The sequence below is a fragment of the Cryphonectria parasitica genome (genome assembly GCF_011745365.1).
Source record: "Cryphonectria parasitica EP155 unplaced genomic scaffold M406scaffold_3, whole genome shotgun sequence".
Taxonomy (NCBI): Eukaryota; Fungi; Ascomycota; class Sordariomycetes; order Diaporthales; family Cryphonectriaceae; genus Cryphonectria; species Cryphonectria parasitica.
The window spans coordinates 1,423,026-1,441,253 of record NW_024468911.1 but is presented as its reverse complement, the minus strand read 5'-3'; the positions used below and the strand labels follow the sequence as shown (position 1 = coordinate 1,441,253).

At 55.5% G+C, this 18,228-nt stretch overlaps 4 protein-coding genes across 4 annotated transcripts; 3 read left to right on the top strand and 1 right to left on the bottom strand.

The window, feature by feature from the left end:
- Window positions 1-11,621: 11,621 nt before the first annotated feature.
- Window positions 11,622-13,444, top strand: M406DRAFT_345272 (Galactokinase; the record flags this gene model as incomplete). The annotated part of the gene is made up of 2 exons (XM_040922062.1): window positions 11,622-13,181; window positions 13,339-13,444. 2 exons carry the CDS (start codon window positions 11,622-11,624, stop codon window positions 13,354-13,356), a joined length of 1,578 nt encoding a protein of 525 aa, XP_040778003.1. The 3' UTR covers window positions 13,357-13,444.
- Window positions 13,445-13,492: 48 nt separating this feature from the next.
- Window positions 13,493-15,547, bottom strand: M406DRAFT_337917 (uncharacterized protein; the record flags this gene model as incomplete). The annotated part of the gene is made up of 4 exons (XM_040921305.1): window positions 13,493-13,495; window positions 13,754-14,815; window positions 14,861-15,433; window positions 15,467-15,547. The coding sequence occupies 4 exons, from the start codon at window positions 15,545-15,547 to the stop codon at window positions 13,493-13,495; spliced, it is 1,719 nt and encodes a 572-aa protein (XP_040778002.1).
- An 828-nt stretch (window positions 15,548-16,375) lies between these two features.
- On the top strand, window positions 16,376-17,177 carry M406DRAFT_355447 (TPR-like protein; the record flags this gene model as incomplete). Its single annotated transcript, XM_040923175.1, has 2 exons — window positions 16,376-16,515; window positions 16,619-17,177. Coding segments are annotated over exons 1-2 (561 nt in total), but the record flags the coding sequence as incomplete, so codon positions are not given.
- A 127-nt stretch (window positions 17,178-17,304) lies between these two features.
- M406DRAFT_355446 (uncharacterized protein) lies at window positions 17,305-17,983 on the top strand. The gene has a single exon (XM_040923174.1). The coding sequence runs from the start codon at window positions 17,363-17,365 to the stop codon at window positions 17,624-17,626; it is 264 nt and encodes an 87-aa protein (XP_040778000.1). The 5' UTR covers window positions 17,305-17,362; the 3' UTR covers window positions 17,627-17,983.
- The last annotated feature ends 245 nt before the right edge of the window (window positions 17,984-18,228 follow it).

The following is an 18,228-nucleotide window of genomic DNA, read 5'->3' as shown; positions in this document are numbered from 1 at the left end:
ACGACCTCGTCTTTCATCAGCACTCATTCTTAGACTCAACAAAAGATACTCCCCCAGGCTTGACCTCGTTCCTGCCCTGCCCAAGACTCAGGGTGCACAGAAGTCAGGATCCTCTCTTGCAAGGAGTCGAGCCCGATCCGCTGGCAACCGTCATCCTCCAGCTTCAGGAGCCTGCTCCTAGCAACGCGGTGAGGATATTACGTATGAGATGACGATACCACGGCACGGAATCAGCTTGGACGAGACCGACAATACTTGACGAGGGACGAGAGAGAGACATTAAGAGCAAAGGATTAAGTAGAGCAATAAATAATATGAAGAGCATGAATACGTTTTTCGGGGGCCGATCCAACACCTAGGAGACAGGGGCAGGCGCTAAAGCGACAGTCTGTCGATACAGCGCCCTGTTGCCTTTGGGCACGGCATATGTATAGGCTCGGTGAGTGAGCGAGGAAACCGTGAGGGGTCGAGTATCGGCCGCATCGCCCTGAGACGCTTAGGGAGGCGAGTCCGTCCTTTCTTGAGAAATAAACCCGGCGGCGCTGCTCATTTTGATGCTCTTCCTGTCTCAATCCTGGCACGGCGTCCTGGCGTTGGCGAGGAGATGTGTTTGGGGGCTGAAAGGCTCTTGCGATTGAATTCTCGTTTGTTGACACCTGCTTTGCTCGCCTCTTGATCAAGAAGAGAGAAACATTTTCATTTTTCTCGTGTGCTCCTTGCACATGACATGGGACTGTATGCCAGTAAGACGTATTCTCAGAATTTCTCGTACTGTGGCTTGTTGTTTCCCCCACACTTTCTATGTCTGCAAGGGCTGAGACACGAGGTCTAGTCCCACGCGCCTGGTGGCCCGGCCATCGGACCTAAAAGCTCGGATGTACGTCTAAGTCTAATCAGTGAAAGGTCTCCAGAATGGGTCTCGAGGCCTCCTCTACCGAGAGAGGGTGTGTTGATTATGTTGTGTAACAGTAGCAGGTCTGCAGGTGAAGCAAAACATGTAAACAAGTGGAGAGACTCTGTGAAAGTCGAGGTGAAGGCAGGGACATGAACATGAAAGTAATAATAGGCGAGGCGTCATCTTCTGCCGATGCAGTCCCCCGGATGAGTCCTTTAACCCCCCCTTGATCTTTGTTGGTGGCGATATGCACAGTGCAGATACTACTGAAGTTGGCAGTGAGGGTGCCGAATGTTGGCTGATGAATTACCTCTACAGTCCCAGCAGGCAAACAAAGTATGACTTGAGAGGTGCTTGAGAACCTTTTACCAGCTATGCAGGTGGTCTTCAAACACGGTGGCCTCCCTCCCCTCCCCCCTCTGCTTCTTGTTCTGGGAGCGGCTGCAGGAAGGGGACGAGACAAGGCACATGGCACATGGCACATGGCACATGGCACATGGCGAGCGTGTGTGGATGAAGCGTGCATGAGTTTTGGGCCGGACTCTTGTGTAGATAAGCCCCCGCTGTTGGGGCTCCTTCCCGAGGGAGTCTGCGCAAGAAGCGGTGATGTCGTGGCGCTATGTGAGGATGCTGGCAGCCTTACGAGGAGTCCAGGGTTTCGAATCCTGATACTGATCAGGTACCAAAGCCAGACGTCCATCCTCTAGATCAATCTGCCGGCCCGGTGACCGCCATGGTCTCAATATCACTTGTACCGCACAGCGCCACGCGCTCTGGATGTATCCAGCATAGGCCCTTCGGCCTCTGGCCAACTTAATAATAACCATACCGGAAGCATCACAAGAATTTTGTCATGTGAGCACGTCAAGACGTGGCGAGACAGGCCATCAGAGAAGACCCATGCCAGCCCGGCTGCACAGCTCGCCCCTCTCCCTCCGCTTGAGAGGTGGTCGACGCTCTTGAGAGGAGCTGACCCCGTGAATGTTGAGGCCGAGTTGGGCTAAGGCTCGCCTTGCAAGCCACGCCCCCTGCACAACAGGCTCCCACGAGCAGTGAGACGTACAGATAAGACAATGACTTGCATGTTGAAGGGAAATCTCTGGGCAGCAGGCCTTCCTGCATCGAAGGGAGTGAGAGAGAGGGGCAAAAGGGGGGTGGGGAGGTTGGGAAGGATCAGGACGAGGAGGATGGTAAGCACGTGGGGCGCTCAGGCGGAAGCTGGGTAAGGGGTCCCCGCGACGCAAAGGGGGGAAGGAAAGAAAGGCTATGAGCGCCACATCACAGATAGCATTGATGCATGAGTCTAGATGAGGAGGGTGTGTTGAGATGCGAAGGACCAGTTCAGTGTGTGGTCTCGAACCGCCTGGCCTCTTGTTCTCTCAACAACTTGAGATCGCAACACGTTGCTGCGCCCCATCCCAGACACTCTGCCCTTTTGATCTGCTGTTCCTCGATCATGTTCAAAGAGGCATTCTCCGGCTGCTTTAGGAAGAGAAGATCGCTCGCAAGAACGAATCTGGTATTCAGCTTCTGCCCAGGCAGGTTACCAAGTCTGAAAGTGGCCAAAAGGATCACTCAACAGATGGGAGGATTGATGCCGACCTGGAAGGGCCCTTGCGAGACAGAGACACGAACCGTAGTTGGTCGCGTGGCCAGTGGGCACCTCGACGCGGGAAGGGAGATGGGGTGGTAGAGGGGGGACCGAGGCAACCAGCATCAAATGCAATTTCGGCTATGGGATTTGGTTACTGTTGACTGGTCGACTGGTTCCTGTCGCTTATAAGGTGCTTGTCAGCCGAGACCTGTTTGAGCTGTCGGCCTACCTGAGCCGTTAGTTATGTGCCACGAGGCTTGAGCCAAGTGATGGAACAGCTGAAGGGGAAAATGAGGGAGGGTCATAGTGTCGTATTGAATAGGATAAGATGGGAATGGGAATGGGAGGGTGCCCTGGCGTGGACCTCTCGCCGTCATTCAAGGCCTGCTCATTGAACATGGACAAGGCTCCCAGGCAGACAGGGCAACAAGGTTACAAGGTTACAAGGTAACAATGGGACAAGATGACAGCACGATCGAGGTCGAGGTCGAGAGACAAATCAGTCAATCAAGTTCAAGGTCAAGGACAGGCAAGGTCAAGGGTCAGGGGAAGACGGGAAGCCTCCATGGGCAGGACCAAAAAGAGGTCAGCACGGTCCAGCGATTCAACCTTCCTGACTCGGAGGGGGCCCGATCTGACCCTGATCGTATATTACCATGTATCTACCCAGGTACCATATTGCCTTGCTGTACTTGTAATAACATGTAGTATATGATTGTTGTGGTACCGTGGAGCACTGGAGTGCCGCTAATTACGTACTATCTGCTTAGCATGTACCATATTAGTACATAAGTAGCTCAAGTAGCTCAAAGTGGGTGATAATCACGGTGGACAGCAATATTCCGCTGTTGCTATTTTCGGAAGCGTGAGCACCACCCCCCTGGTCTGTGGCTCCTGCTGTCCTCAACAAGCTTTCTGTGGAATCAGTGGGACCGCAATTTGACTTGCATGCACACAGCATGCGTGATGAACTAGGCGAACAAACCATGCAACCATGCAATCCAACACACCCAACCTCAGCAAGTTCGGTACTCCGACGAACGATAATCGACTTCTGCCACACCACCTCTTCACTGCCCCCTCTTCCTTCAGTGTTGTTGCTACTATGGTACACATACACCGTAGCAAGTGTATTACTATCCTATAGCCGCAGTGCTATGGTACAGAGTACGTACAGGACAATCCGCCACTGGAGCAGGAGGTCGGAGAGGGAGAGGGTTGAGGGAAGACTGGCCACCGGCCCCAATTGCTAGGTTCACCGCCTCGATCTAGAGAAAACCCTCACACCTGCGCTACTTGGTGCAGTAGTATCCACTCATTTTAACAATGACCATCAGCATCAGATACACAGTACGACCACCCAGTTTCCTATTGTGGTGCCACTACTCAGCTACCGTGCGAGATTCGATTTCTTGTTGGTGGGGTCGAAGGGCGGATCAGAGAGGCAGCAAAGAGTGCATTCTGACACGGCATCAAGCACAAAAGAGCGGCCTACGAAACGATTAGACCGATTAACCGAGATCGGCAGGCCCTTTCATTCAGCGTTCATGTCAAAAATATCAGATGCTACCCTTCTGGTTCTAGCACGGCTTCTCCCAAAATAAAGACAGAAGCCAAGATCTTGTGCGGGCTGGTCTACCGGCGATTCCTGCAGGAGATACGTATTATGGTACTGCGGTACTCGTTGTCGGCTGATCGGGTAGAGGTGTAGCAGTCTGGGCCAGATCATGCTGCTGGCCGATAGGTACTTGTAGTTTGGCGAACATCAGGGTTGATGAGGAGCATGCATCTCGGAGGCTTGCCTCACAAGGCTGCGCTTGCGACCTGGGCGGACGGGCGCACACACACACACAAACACACACACACAAACACAACGAGTGGATGGCCTCCCCGAGACTTACAGACAAAGCCTCTTTGTGCACACACACACACATACAACACACACACACACACACACACACACACACACACACACACACACACACACACACACACACACACACACACACACACACACACACACCACACCTAGGGCCCACGTCTCAGCAGGCCAGAGGCAGCCATGAACATATTGAGCTCGTCACCCGTCTCGGCTCGGCGGCCCAACCGTATTCTTCCCCTGCCCGGTCACTCCAGCATGCCCGGTCCTGCCAAAATACTACGTCGCATTTTGGTCATCGGCTTCTATGCCTCTCTCCTCACGCATCAATCGTCTGCCTGAGCAGTGCTGCTCAGAGTCGGTCACGTCGCGTCGGGTTTTCAAGACTAACACCGATGGTACTCTGTTGAGTCATCCCCTTGCATACAAATTAAGTACGTACCAAAGCGGGATCTGGGAACGCGCATCCTCGACAAGATTAGGTTGGCCTGGGAGCCTCTACAGCCGCGCCGGGTTTCAGCAGCTTTGCCGCCTCTGGGGTTACGCTGCAGGCGGTAGTCGACCACCTCCGGGCTCCCCAAATCGAAATGGGGGATCGTGTGCTTCCCACCCTGGTCCCCCCTGCCGTTGCAGTCCTTCGACTGCAAGCTACATCAGCTTGTACCTGGACCGTGCGCGCCGCCCGTGTACAAAAATGGGCATTGTGTAAGATTGCATCCTTACCCTCTCCATCAGGCTGGCGGGCTGGCACAACTCTCCGGGGCTTGAATCCCTGGCGAGCGGCGCCTGGCTCACTACATTGACAATGGATTGTGTAGTAGAGATCTGACTGGCTAGCCGCGACTGCGTCTGATCGAGGCTCGTGGATCCTCGTTTCAGGTAGTTCTAGCGGCCTTCGAAATGCCTTCTTCGGCAAGTCGAAACACAACAATAACCCATGGTTTCCCCTGGATGCTGATAGGTGCTCCAGCCGAGGACGAGTCCACCCCGACCCCTGGCACGCACACACACACACAGACAACGCGATCAAGCCCGAATTTGCCTGTGGCGCAAGCGCCCTTGGCAGTAGAGCGGAGAGGACCGCCGGACAAAGCTCGAGGCTCTGGTCCACCCAGGTGCTATGGTACTATGGGCGGAAAGAGGTTAGGCCCTGGTGCGTTAAGCGGGACATTGGCACCGTACAGGCGCGAGGAGGGAGGCCTGGCTATTGGCAGAGAGGGGGGGGGGGGGCCTGCTGCTCGACCAGCTGGGCCCAGCGCTGCTCTGCTGTACTCCGCTGCTCCTCCCTCCCTTCCTCCTCCTTGCCTCCCTCCATCCCCCCCCCCCAGCTGGGTTGGATCTGAACACAACAAGAGCACTCCAGCCGAATTACGATTTGTAACCCACTCGAGGCATCGTCCGACCTGATCGAACTTAACTCTCCGAGTTCTGGCTGGTTTCACCCTGCCTGCTTTCTTGCCCGGATTGCACAACCCACCTGGCTTTGCCTCCCCCGCACCAGACCGCAACAAGATTCAAGCCTGGTGGTAGTGGTGGTGTCGTCTTCTTCAAATCAGGACCAGGCTGCATTCCCCACCAGACTGCAAATTGCCCATTCCCGGAATAACACCTCTCTATCTCTCTTTGTCCCTCTTTCTCCCTCGCTCGCTTGTCTTCGTCGTCCTGGACACCGCTCGGGGACTGGACTTGACATCCCCAACAGACCGGCCTGTTTCCTCACATAGACAGGACCACGGACAGGACTGCGTCGAAATTGATTGGCCTGTTCTATATGAGATTGCACAGCCCGCCCGACCGACTTCCGTCTCCCCTTGCGTAACTTTCGACTTGAGTCGGCCTTGCTGGACGCGAAAACTGCCCTCTTCTTCCACCTGCAGATGAGGACCAAGACTCTTTTACTCTATACACCTTTCCTGTCGCATTCGCCCTCGACCGCCCCCCGACAACGGGTCGCCCGCTTCGTCAGCAGACCGCCCGTTTACCGACATTTACGCCTAATCAGAGCTAGACGAGCGCACTGCGCCCCCGTTCCCTACATCTATCGCTCAATCGGCAGCCGCGTAGAATTATCTACCCTTCTCGACCTACGCATGTCGTGCACACCTTACCCCTGAGCCTTTTCGGATATTCTGAAGGGCAGCGATCGACCTCAGGGCAACATGGATAACAATAACAACAACCACCACCACCACCTCAACAACAACAACAACAACAGTCATGCGATGGATGATACTACCATGATAAGGTACTTGCTGGGCAAGTATGGGTTGACAGACCTGGTGGCTATGCTGCGGTCCGCAGCGGCAAGTGGTGAGAGAGTTCCACCCAGCTTCGTCTCCACGTCGACGTACAATCTGACTTCTGATTCTGTAGAGCCGGGTGCCGCTATACCACCTGCGACATCAAGCAGCGGCCACATCGCTGTGGCATTCGAAGCGAACCCCAGCCCCATCTCCTTCTCAGACGCCAGCTCCATAACCGGCAGCCTATACTCGACATGTTCCGACACATCGTCCTTTCACAGCCTGAGTCTGGCGCCTTCGCCGGCAGCCTCATCAGCCAATGTCATACCAGGGCACAATGCCGCGCCGACATCCTCAGCACGATCTATAGGCCGCAAGGTCGTCCGCCGGGCTGCCGCTGCATCAAAGCGGTCCAACCTCGGCGGCATCAGTAGCTCTTGGGGGAACAAGAAGCAGGAGCCATTCGAGTGTCCTTTTTGCGGGGAGCGAGGCATAACCGTCGAGATCAAGCGCAAGAATGACCTGAAGCGTCATTTCCACGAGTTCCATACGAACCATTCCGTCTGGACATGCACTGCACCGGGATGCGGGCTCCCGTTCGAATGGAAGTCTGCATACACTAACCACCTGAAGTCATGCCACCAGGGGGTGGGTCCTTTACCCGACGATGCTATGGCCAAGACCTGCCCGCAGGTTGTGTTCGCATGTGGATTTCAGGATTGCAAGCGTATTTTTGAGGCCCAGAGTGACGAGGACGCCGATAAGAAGGCTCACGAGTACTTCGCACACGTTGCCGACCATTTTGACGGCGACGGCCTGACACATCGGGACTGGTCCTACTCGGCGAGATTCCGCAACCTCATGCGCCAATCTCCGGTGGATGAGGCATGGAAACGCCGCGTGAAACTCTCTTCCGACTCGCCCGCTTGGGAGGCACTTTCGTCCTTTACTCTGCGCAAAATGCTTGAATGCCGACATATTCCAGAGGTCCAATCTTTCGTACAATGCGCATCAGCCCTGGGTTATGCGAAGAAAGGTACACCCACACAGCTTCCGCATGGTTTCTTCATCCCTATTCGGGGCTCGTGCCAGATGGCTTCGGTCAACCACCGCGTGGATCGCAGCCAGGGAGCCATCGACCAGCAACTGCAGCAGCAGCAACAACAGCAACAGCAGCAGCAGCAACAACAACAACAACAACATCAGCAGCAGCAGCAGCAGCAGCAGCAGCAGCAGCAGCAGCAGCAGCAGCAGCAGCAGCAGCAGTCACACATGGATATACCCGATTTTAGCCCTTTCGAGACGCCTCTACCTACGTTTCCCAAAGTGGAGGAGGATGCCGCGAGCTTGTCAAAGATCAGCATGGTACCACCACCCATGAATTACACGCCTCAGACCATGCCACCGGACGCTGGGGCATGGACCACCCAGCAGGATCCTCAGTCTGCGCTCTCTACATCTCAGGACCTCTCCAACACGTCATTCTTATTGTAAGTCTTCATGTCCTGGCTACATCCCTCGTTTGTCCTGAAGAAGATATTGCGGATCAGGTCTTCTACGACAAGCCCCGACGCATCAGATGAGAGATCATGTTTACTGACCGCAAACGCAGTCTCGATCCGGATGACACTATCATCACGACGCCGCATATGCCCAATCTGCCGTTGCGCACGCCGACCCATTCATTTGGCTACTGGACCGACCTCTTGTCCAACGGCACCAATTATGCCAACATGACTGGCACTATGGGTGTTCCTGACGAGACACAACCGTATCCACAGCAGGGTCACCCTCAGTATCCGCAACCCACTCATTATACGACATCGCGAGCTCCGGATCCTCCTATCCGACCAACAAATATGCAGCAGGCGGGAATAAACGCAGCTGCGCAGAAGAGGCGATGGAGCATGCGGACGACGAGCTCAGGTCGAACCGTAGTACCCGCGCGCGACTCGATGCGCGACTCCATGAGAGACTCGATGCGAGATTCTATGCAAAATTCGATGAGGGACTCTATGCAAAGTTCGATACGAGACTCGACGATGACGTCTGCAAATTCGAATACCGATTCACGACCAGGCTCCATCATGTCTAGCGTTTTTCACTTCGGCGGATCATAGACACGTCTCTGTCATAAACGATCACTTCATTATATGGGCACTTTTGATCTGACCATCTGATCACGACACCGCCCACACCGTTCCATTACCTTATTACCTAACATTCATACGAAGAGGGAAAAAATTACATCGCACGTTCTCTCCATCATCATCATCTCATAGCCTGTCATTACTTCGCCTGCTGGTCGGTCTGCTGAGTTTTTGAGCGTTTATTCGGGACGGATGATGCAACTACGTTTCGTATGCGAGAGAAAGATACCGAGATACCCCTGCCTGCCCCAGTCCTTTTGCGTCAGCTTTTGATTTTTGTTTCTTCTTCTCCCCCCCCCCCTTTATTCTTCCTCTTCACAGCTTTTTTCTCATTTCTATACCACTGTTATTTGGATCGCCCAGACGAGGTCAATTTTTCTTGCGTCATTTCTTATCAATCAACCTTTGGGGTGTTTTGTGAGCTTCGCTCAGTGGTCGTTGCCAACCCGCGCATTTTGTTTGTCATTTGTTTTTCCCCTTTCTATCTCTTGAACTTGAGAAATATCAAAGCCAGACCGGTTAACAAGCGAGTATTTCCTATGTGCTTTTGTCTTTTGGGTAAAGGAAAGTGTGGATAGATACCGAGGAACTGAGCTCTTAAGATGTCTGAAGGAGACAGGGTGGGCCGACTTTTTGCACGTTTCTTAAAAGACAATGATCAGCGTCTCTACTTTTAATGCGTCGGTGGTGGTACGGTGGATCTTCTTAGCGAAGTGTTCGATTGCGATCTTGCTTGGTCTTCTTGGATTTACGACTTTCTAATTTTACCAATAAACGCTACACCTGAGCATTTCCCTTGGCCTCCTGCTTCCTGTTGAGGCATGACAGCGGGCTTACCTGGCTGTGACAGGAGACCCAACCTTCTTGACGGTGGTGTTGTCTCTGGGCATAAACCTGCATTGAATAGATGGCGAGGCCGTGGCTATCCCAACTGAGATGGTCGCCGCATTTCAAAACTGTTAGCATATTAAACCCATTGACGGGCGCCATGTTTCTCATCTATTGAAGGTGAAAGAGTTTCAAAGCCGCATGTTCAAGCGACCTGTGTGACCCAGAGGGAGCCCAGCTTGTGACCCTTATTCAGATCCTGCATTCTCAGAAAGGGCATGCGACTCGTCATGCCACCTGGGTACGTCACCAAGGAAGAGAAGCGATGGACAGCTGTACGTCTGCAGGCGATCTGTCAAGACTTTTCACGTTGCCCGCCCGCAGTGTCTGTCAGACTTTTGCCCAAAACCCTGGAAACGAAAAGGCGACTGGGGGTGCAGTTGTGATCAGTCGTTTTATTGGCATATTGTGGCGAGCTGGATGAGTGGCACTGGCTTACAGGCGCGATCGGCGGGGATCTGGACCCTGAGATGGGGGCGGGCTGATCTATCAAGTCGAGGACGCTGAGGGATCGACACCTGGGTTGGGGAGGGCACCCTTCCTGTGCATACTGGGTTGCTGGTGTGAGAGGCGCGGTGTTGGGCGGTGCAGTCGAGGATGACTGTGTTCACAGAAAGGGGAAGAGAGGCGGTTATGGCGAAGGAGGAGGACAACGCCCCCCGCCCCCCAACCAACACGGGGGAGGGTGTAATTCATGAGGGCATGAAGAGGATGCCTTCAACAAAAACATGCTTCTAAGATCAGAGCGTCTTGTAAGACGGACCAGAGGATGTGTGGGAGAAACGGAGCTCAAAACGTGCCTCGTATTGTTCAGGGCACAGGATTTGGCGAGGTCAATCTGATAGTTCATCGACAGCGAGGGGCCCCCCTCATGCACGCCATCGTTGTTCCACGTGTGCACGCAACAAAATACTTTCTTTGAACAGGATGATAAGCATAGCATACATAGCGTCAGCAGGCTCTACAGAAAATGACTGCTCAAAAAGTTTCAGATGTAAGTAAGCTACCCTCGGCGGGGCTGCTTGTCTTCTTTAAGCTATTAGGGTAGTATTGCGTAAACGTGTACAGGAAACGGTGGACCGGGATGACCAGTTGTGCTACCCTGTATCTGTTCAAATGTATCTTTTTTAGTTGGGTTAGATTTATGGCATGGTTATTTGCTATAGAGAATTTTTCAGTAAGTCCCTAAAGGAGTTGATGAAGTTGATGCTGGAAGAGATGGTAATGATATGTCCAAGTCTCTTCCGACCCCACCCCCCGTTCTCTCTTCTGGCATGGTCTGTCCGGTGGATTAAGTCTCTCCACAGCAGCTCAATGTTCATTCTTTAACCCCCCATATCATTTTGCCCTCTTATGTGGACGATATATGATGAATGTCAGCTCACAAGAGTAAAAGATGCGATGGCAGGTATGGTAAGGAATTATTCCATGTGATCCCCCGCCCCCTTCATCAGTTTCAGGACAACCAGTTCCCCCGCAATAGCCCAATTGTGTGTAGGGTAGGTTGTATAGAAGGGCCTCTAAAGAGGGGCACTGGGGTGCCTGGGGTGTCTGGTACGGGTACCCCTGCAGCCGCTGTGGTAAGGTTGATACAGGGCCCACAGCAGCTCTGGGATGATGTAACCACTGGACGTGAGCTGGGGCAACGCGGGGCATACGGCGCCGGCCCTTCCTCCACTCCAACCGACTTACACGACTGGGACCACGGCTCTACTTTCGGCGCGAGTTTTGCCGTTGTCACGAGAGCATCGTCCGTCACCTCATTTCCTCACCCTTATCTCCTTCTCTTTCTCTCTTGTCTTGGCCCTTCTGCTTACTATTGTCTCCGCTTGCATATATATATATATACATATCCTGTTCGCTTCCTCTGCCAATTGGGAGGGATACCCGCCCGAGGCTGAACTTGTTCCCCCTCTCAGTTCTTGTTGTTTTTCATCTCACATTCTCGAGATTCAACGACCACCATTTCACCATGGCAGGCCCTGTCCCCTTTGCTCGGTCGCTGGACCAGATCTATACCGCCGATGCCCTTCCCTCGCAGGGCAAGCGCTGGGACAGCCTTTTGGCCCAGTTCCAGTCCACCTACAACCACCCGGCCGAATTTGTCGCCCGCTCGCCCGGCCGTGTCAATATCATTGGCGAGCACATCGACTACTCGCTCTACTCGGTACTTCCCATGGCCATCACCGCTGACGCGCTCCTCGCCGTGTCCACCAAGGTCGACCCTTCTCTTGTGAAGCCAGGGACCTACAAGATTCAGATTGCAAACGTGCAGGGCGCGAGGTTCCCGGCCCATGAGTTTGACATCCCCTTCGATGCTGTCGACATTGATGCCACCGTACACGAGTGGACCAACTACTTCAAGTCGGGCCTCCGGGGTGCGCTGGAGCTCCTGCGTAAGAAGCATGGAGCGGACTACCATCCTGTCTCGATGCAGATCCTCATGGACGGCACTGTGCCCGCTGGCGGCGGCCTGTCCTCGTCCGCCGCATTTACGAGCACCTCGGCGCTGGCGGTGATGGTTGCGAACGGCGAGAAGTCTGTGGACAAGACTGAGCTCACCGAGCTGGCCATCGTCTCGGAGCGCGCCGTGGGCGTCAACAGCGGCGGCATGGACCAGTCCGCCTCTGTCTTCTCGGAGCGCGGCTCGGCCCTCTTCGTCTCCTTCTCGCCCAGCCTGAGTGCGCGCACCGTCTCCTTCCCACACACAAACCCGGAACTGTGCTTCGTCATCGCCCAGAGTTTCGTCGCGGCCGACAAGTTCGTCACGGGACCGATCCACTACAACCTTCGCGTCGTCGAGTGCAGCCTCGCGGCCGCCTACCTGAACGCCGTGCTGAACCCCAAGGGCACAAAGCTCCCCACCGACGCCGCCCCGCTGGGCGTGTCCCTGCGCGGCTTCCACGACACTTATTTCGCCTCTCACCCTGAGGCCGCCGCCAAGGCCTCGTCCGCCGAGAGCCAGCTCTCCGAGCTCATCTCCCTCACCGAGTCGACGCTAGACCGCAAAGAAGGGTACACTCGCGAGGAGATTGCCTCGGCGCTCGGCACCACTGTGGACGAGCTCAACGTTGCTTTCACCTCCAAGTTTCCCGTGCGCGCCGACCGCTTTAAGCTGCGGCAGCGGGCTTTGCACGTCTTCCGCGAGGCCCTGCGTGTCCTTCGGTTCATGGCCCTGCTCGAGGACCCCGCCGCCGCCTCTGCTACGGGCGGGGGCGACACCACCGCCTACAACCAGCAGCTGGGCGCGCTGCTTAACGAGACGCAGGACAGCTGCCGCGAAGACTACGAGTGCTCGTGCCCAGAGATCGATGCCATCTGCAGGATCGCGCGCGAGGCAGGTAGCTACGGGTCCCGCCTCACGGGTGCGGGCTGGGGTGGATGCAGCGTGCACCTGGTGCCAGCGGACAAGGTGGCCGCCGTGCGGGCTGCGTGGGATCGCGAGTACTACGCTGGGAAGGACCTGACGGATGAGCAGAAGGAGGCGGCTGTCGTCGAGAGCCGGCCGGGAAGCGGGAGTGCCGTGTATTTGGTGAGTGAGGGGTACGTCGGAGGGAAGGGTGAGGGGGTGGTATGAAACGATGCAGAGAAATATAAAAAGAAAAAAAAGATGAATCTTTGTAGAGAGGTGAAAAAGAAAAAAAAATATAGAAAAGAGGAAGAAAATGATAGACGATGGTACCAAACAGTGGCGGCGTAAAATTTAACACATCTGAAGACGCTGGCGAAGACAAGACCAGCTCTTTTGTGCCACAAAAAAGGACGGGGCCAATATCAACAATCTCATTGCACAAGACCTCAGGCAGACATCAAGCCTAGCCATGGCGAAAAGACACAAGATCATCACTCTATGTGCAGTATCAAACCCCCCACAGCCATTGTATCCATCCGTGCATCCGTCCATCCATCCATTTCAGCCAGCCAGCCTATGCGTTTGCCCCACGCCCGAGGCCTTGCCATATGCTTGTAACACAGAAGGAAATTGATCCAGTCCTGGGACCCCCACCACGAACGCCAAAAGACACACAAGGGAAGGGGCTTCGACGGAGCCTGTCATGGCTACGAGGAGGCGGCTGCCGTCGTCGTTGTCGTTGTCCTCCTCACCTCGGCCGAGCTGCCCTGCCTCGACACCTGTCTTGGCTTCCGCCGCGGCACATTCCTCACCCTCCTGTGCTTGCGGACCTGGACGCGGCGGTGCTTGGTGTAGAGGTTCACCATGTCTCTGGCGACAATGTACAGGGCGCCACCGACAAGACTCCGTCCCCATTGTTCCTGGAGGAGGCCGGTCGCGGGGCGTGTGTACGTCCTTGTCACCCACGGAGAGGGTAAGGTATAATTGAGAACTACGCCGGCGCCCCAGCATACGAGTGGGAAGGTGAGAGCGCTGACGACGCCGTTGACGAGGTCGGTCAGTGTGGTTGAGGTCCCACGGGCTTCACGAATGGGCTCCTCAGGAGCTTGGTTGTCGTTGTTGTTGTTGTTGTTACGGTTGTTATTGTTGTCAGCGGCTGGGGCGCCATGGCCATCATTGTTGTTGTTTGCTGCCTGCTGATCGTTGCCTGCGCGAGGCTCGAGCCGGATGGGTGGTGGAGGATCAGCTGCATCATTTTCATCACCACCGTTGGCCTCCCTGACAGGCTGCTGATCTTGCTGCTCTGCTTCCGCGGCAGGTTCTTCTTGGATCACGACGAGGCCGTCCCCGTCGCCACCAGCGATCTCGTTCAGCTCCTCCTGCAGCTCCTGGATGGCGGCCTGCTCATCCTCGCCAGGCCCGATGTGGAGCTCGATCTCGGCCACAACCTCCTCGTCGTTGTTGTCGTCCCCAATCATATTGAGAACAGCATTTCCAACCCTGAGCGCCTGGGCAAAGTATCCCTCGTCTTCGGCCTCGGCGGCGGCAGCAGCAGCAGCAGCAGCACCACCACCATCACCACCATTGTCAGGTGCAACGTCAACCTGCTGGCGGCCGCCCTCGGCAGCGGGAAGCTCCTCATTCGGCAGGCTACGGCCACGGAGGGCCTGGTTCAGGCGTCGCTCGTAGGCACCAAAAAGGTCGTGGTAGATCCGGTTATATGAGAAGCTGACCCATGGCAGCACGGTCATGACCCAGGCGGGCGAAGGGGGCCACTGGGGCATATCGTCCCGGAGAACAAGAGAAACGCCATACTGTACGCATCCCCAGTCTTGTCAGTAAAACCAAGGACTCCTCACCCCTAGAAGAAAGGGACTCACAAATACCGATGCGGGCACGGTCATGAAATCGATGAGCTGAGGAGGCAGGGCCTTCTGGATCAAGAGGGCCGGAGCGATGAAGTGCAACAGCCAGAACCTGAAGCAGAAGTCCCAGCCAGCTCTCCACCGGTACCAAGGCACGCCGGGGTTCAATCTCCTATCGGCCAGCGCCTTGCCCAGGCCCAACCAGCCCATGGCGGGTCCAGGCCCGGCGAAGACGCAGATGCTCAACATGCCGTAATAGCTCGAACCGGCCATGGAGCAGCCGGTCAGGATGCCGAGGAGGATGGCGGGGGTCATGCGGCTGTACATCTTGTGTAGGTGGTCGCGGATGCCGATGAAGCGATCGCGGGGCTCGACGGTTTTGATTTTGCCCTTGCATGCGGGACAGCGCAGCGGCTTGGTGCTCTCGCGCTCGTGCTCGGCGATCCAACGCAGCATGCAGTCCTCGTGTGCCTCCAGGGTGCAGGGGCAGGCGTTCACCCAGACGGTGTTGGGCGTTTCGCCGGCATTCTGCAGGCAGATGAAGCAGCTCCTCAGGGAGGGATCGGTCTGGGTGCGCTGGAGCTGTGGAGAGGCTCTGACGGAGGGTGCGGCAGCCGCTTCGCCAGACGAGGTTGTCATCGTCGCGGCCGCTGGGGGCACCTCGATTGGTTCGGACGACATGATTTCTTGGACGAGAATTCGTGTGTAGCTGGTGTACTAGAAAGCTTGTCTGACCTCCGCCGTGGTGAACCTTGGACAACGAGATCTCAGCACCACGTGGGTGGCGCAGCGATTAGACGGAAAGTTTGGCGGATTTTCCGAAGGATCATTCGGTTGAGACGGACGGTAGATGGATCACGACAGTAATATCTGGCAGGGCTGTTACGTTGCCATCGCGAGAAAGGGTGCACGACTGTTGAAGGAATTGCCGGGTGGCGGGAGGAGAAGAGGAGGAGGGTGGTGAGGCAAGATGCCTAAGCTGTAGATTGGCTGCAGGGGGGAAAAGAGTTGAGTGGCCATCCGACAAGCAAGCTGAGGCAGGGTCGTGAAGTACGTGGTGGCCAATATTTAAAGGCCTCTAAGTCTGCTCGGCTGCTGAGCGCGGGTGTTTCGTGCCGTGCTTGCCCAGGGAAGTGACATCAGTTCGGCGAGCCTCTGCCGGGGGGGGGGGGCGGATCTGCACGTCTGCACGTAGCACTACAGGTGCTAATAGGGCCCTGTAAGCAGCACCTAGCAGTACTACCACGGGTACCTACTACGGCACCTCGGGGAGGTTCCCATGGGGCAATGGCCAGGGTGTCACAGGCCACTACTATTACTACAGAATAGTACGCATTGGTCTGTGCCAACCATGTCCCCCTCAGAGGCGCTTCTAGAATGAACCCTTCCTTATGCACAGCGGGATGGGTCCTGGTCTTCTCGGGCATCTAAAACTATCCTAGGACAACAGTTTTGTCCCGGCGGCCCTCCGTGTCCGGCTCTCTTGTCTCTCTCTCACCTTATATACACCCAGTTCTCGAGAAACCTTTACAATATTTACCAGTTTCTCTTACCCGTCCCGCCTTGACCATCTTTCCTCTTCAAACTACACGCAGCTTTCTTTAATCATCAGGCCTAACCAGAGATCCGTCCTCGCTCTGCCTGACATGGTATGTTTGCCCCACGATGTCCTCCCTCCTCCTCCTCTACTCTCTTTGAGCAAAAAGATCAGAACGCGCTTTCTAACCCTCCTATTTCCTCTCTTCCCTACAGGCCAACCCTTCCCAACAGCGCCTTGCGCTGGCCATCTGCGACTTCCTCACCACCTCGGTCACCGACGGCACCCTCCCCGCAGAGGACCAGGACTCTATCGATGTGGCCGTCAACTGCATCGCCGAGGCCTTCAATGTCGACCCTACTGACAAGGCTGCTGTGACTGATGCCATCGGAACCCAGAACCTCCAGAAGATCTACGGTGCGTTTGAGAAGCTGCAGGCCGCCACCAAGCCCGCCCCGGCCCCCGCAGCTGCTGCTGCTACCCCCTCCTCGTCCACCGGCGTCACCGAAGAGGCCAAGAAGGAGGCCGAGTCCCTCAAGTCCAAGGGCAACGCCGCTATGGCTCAGAAGGACTACAAGAAGGCCATCGACCTGTACAGCCAGGCTTTAGCCCTCAACCCCGGCAATGCCATCTACCTGTCCAACCGCGCCGCTGCCTACAGCGCTGACAAGGACCACGAGAGTGCACGCGCCGACGCAGAGGCTGCCGTCGCCGTCGAGCCCACCTACACTAAAGCCTGGAGCCGCCTGGGCCTCGCCCGCTTCGCACTGGGCGATGCCAAGGGCTCCATGGAAGCCTACAAGAAGGGCATCGAGTACGAGGGCAACGGTGGCAGCGACGCCATGAAGAAGGGCTTTGAGACCGCCAAGAGACGCGTCGCTGACCTCGAGGGTGAGGGCGCCGCTGATAGAGTCGCCTCCCGCGATGCTGGCTCCTCCCACTCCCCCGGCGCTGGTGGCATGCCTGACCTCAGCAGCCTGGCAAGCATGCTCGGCGGCGGCGGCGGTGGCGGCGGCGGCGGTGGTGGCATGCCCGACTTCGGCGCCATCATGAACAACCCCATGTTTGCCTCCATGGCCCAAAACCTGATGAGCAACCCGGACATGATGAAAAACCTCATGAGCAACCCCAGACTGCGAGAGATGGCCAACTCGTTCGGTAGCGGTGGCGGCATGCCAGACATGTCTGCCCTGATGTCAGACCCCAATATCGCAGATATGTAAGCAATCTGATAACAAAAAGTCCACACCTGTAGACTGAAAACTGACACTTTGGTTTCAGGGCAAGAAACTTGATGGGAGGCGGTGAGGGTGGTGCGGGTGGTGCGGGTGGTGCGCCTGGAGCTGGGCGGGGATCGGACTCTGAGCACAACTAATCCTCATAGATTATTACCTTGCCTTTCCTCGTTGCGTTTATGAATAGACAGGTGGCAAGAGGAGAAAAGAAAAACCATTCTTAGAGAGAGCCATTGGATGATACAATAACAGTGCTTCGCCTCTGGTCGTCTCTTCAAGACTCTTGTTTGCGTTCCATAGCTGTTATCCAGATATACCCAAAGAAATGCGCAGAGTTACGTTGTGACAAGAACACTCATCAAATCCCTAAGTACCACGTGAAGTGAACCAAAGGAATGCAAAGGATCAGACACTGCCCGAATGTATCATGTTTCGAGATGCACTACAGGTCATGAAAACATAAACCTTAACCATTGCTGAATGTTGTGTAATGGTGATTATTAAGAGTTTGATTGGCAGAATAGCCTTGACACAATCTTTCTTCACTTTGTGAATGAAGAGAGTCCCCAGTCCATATGTACTCTCAAGGT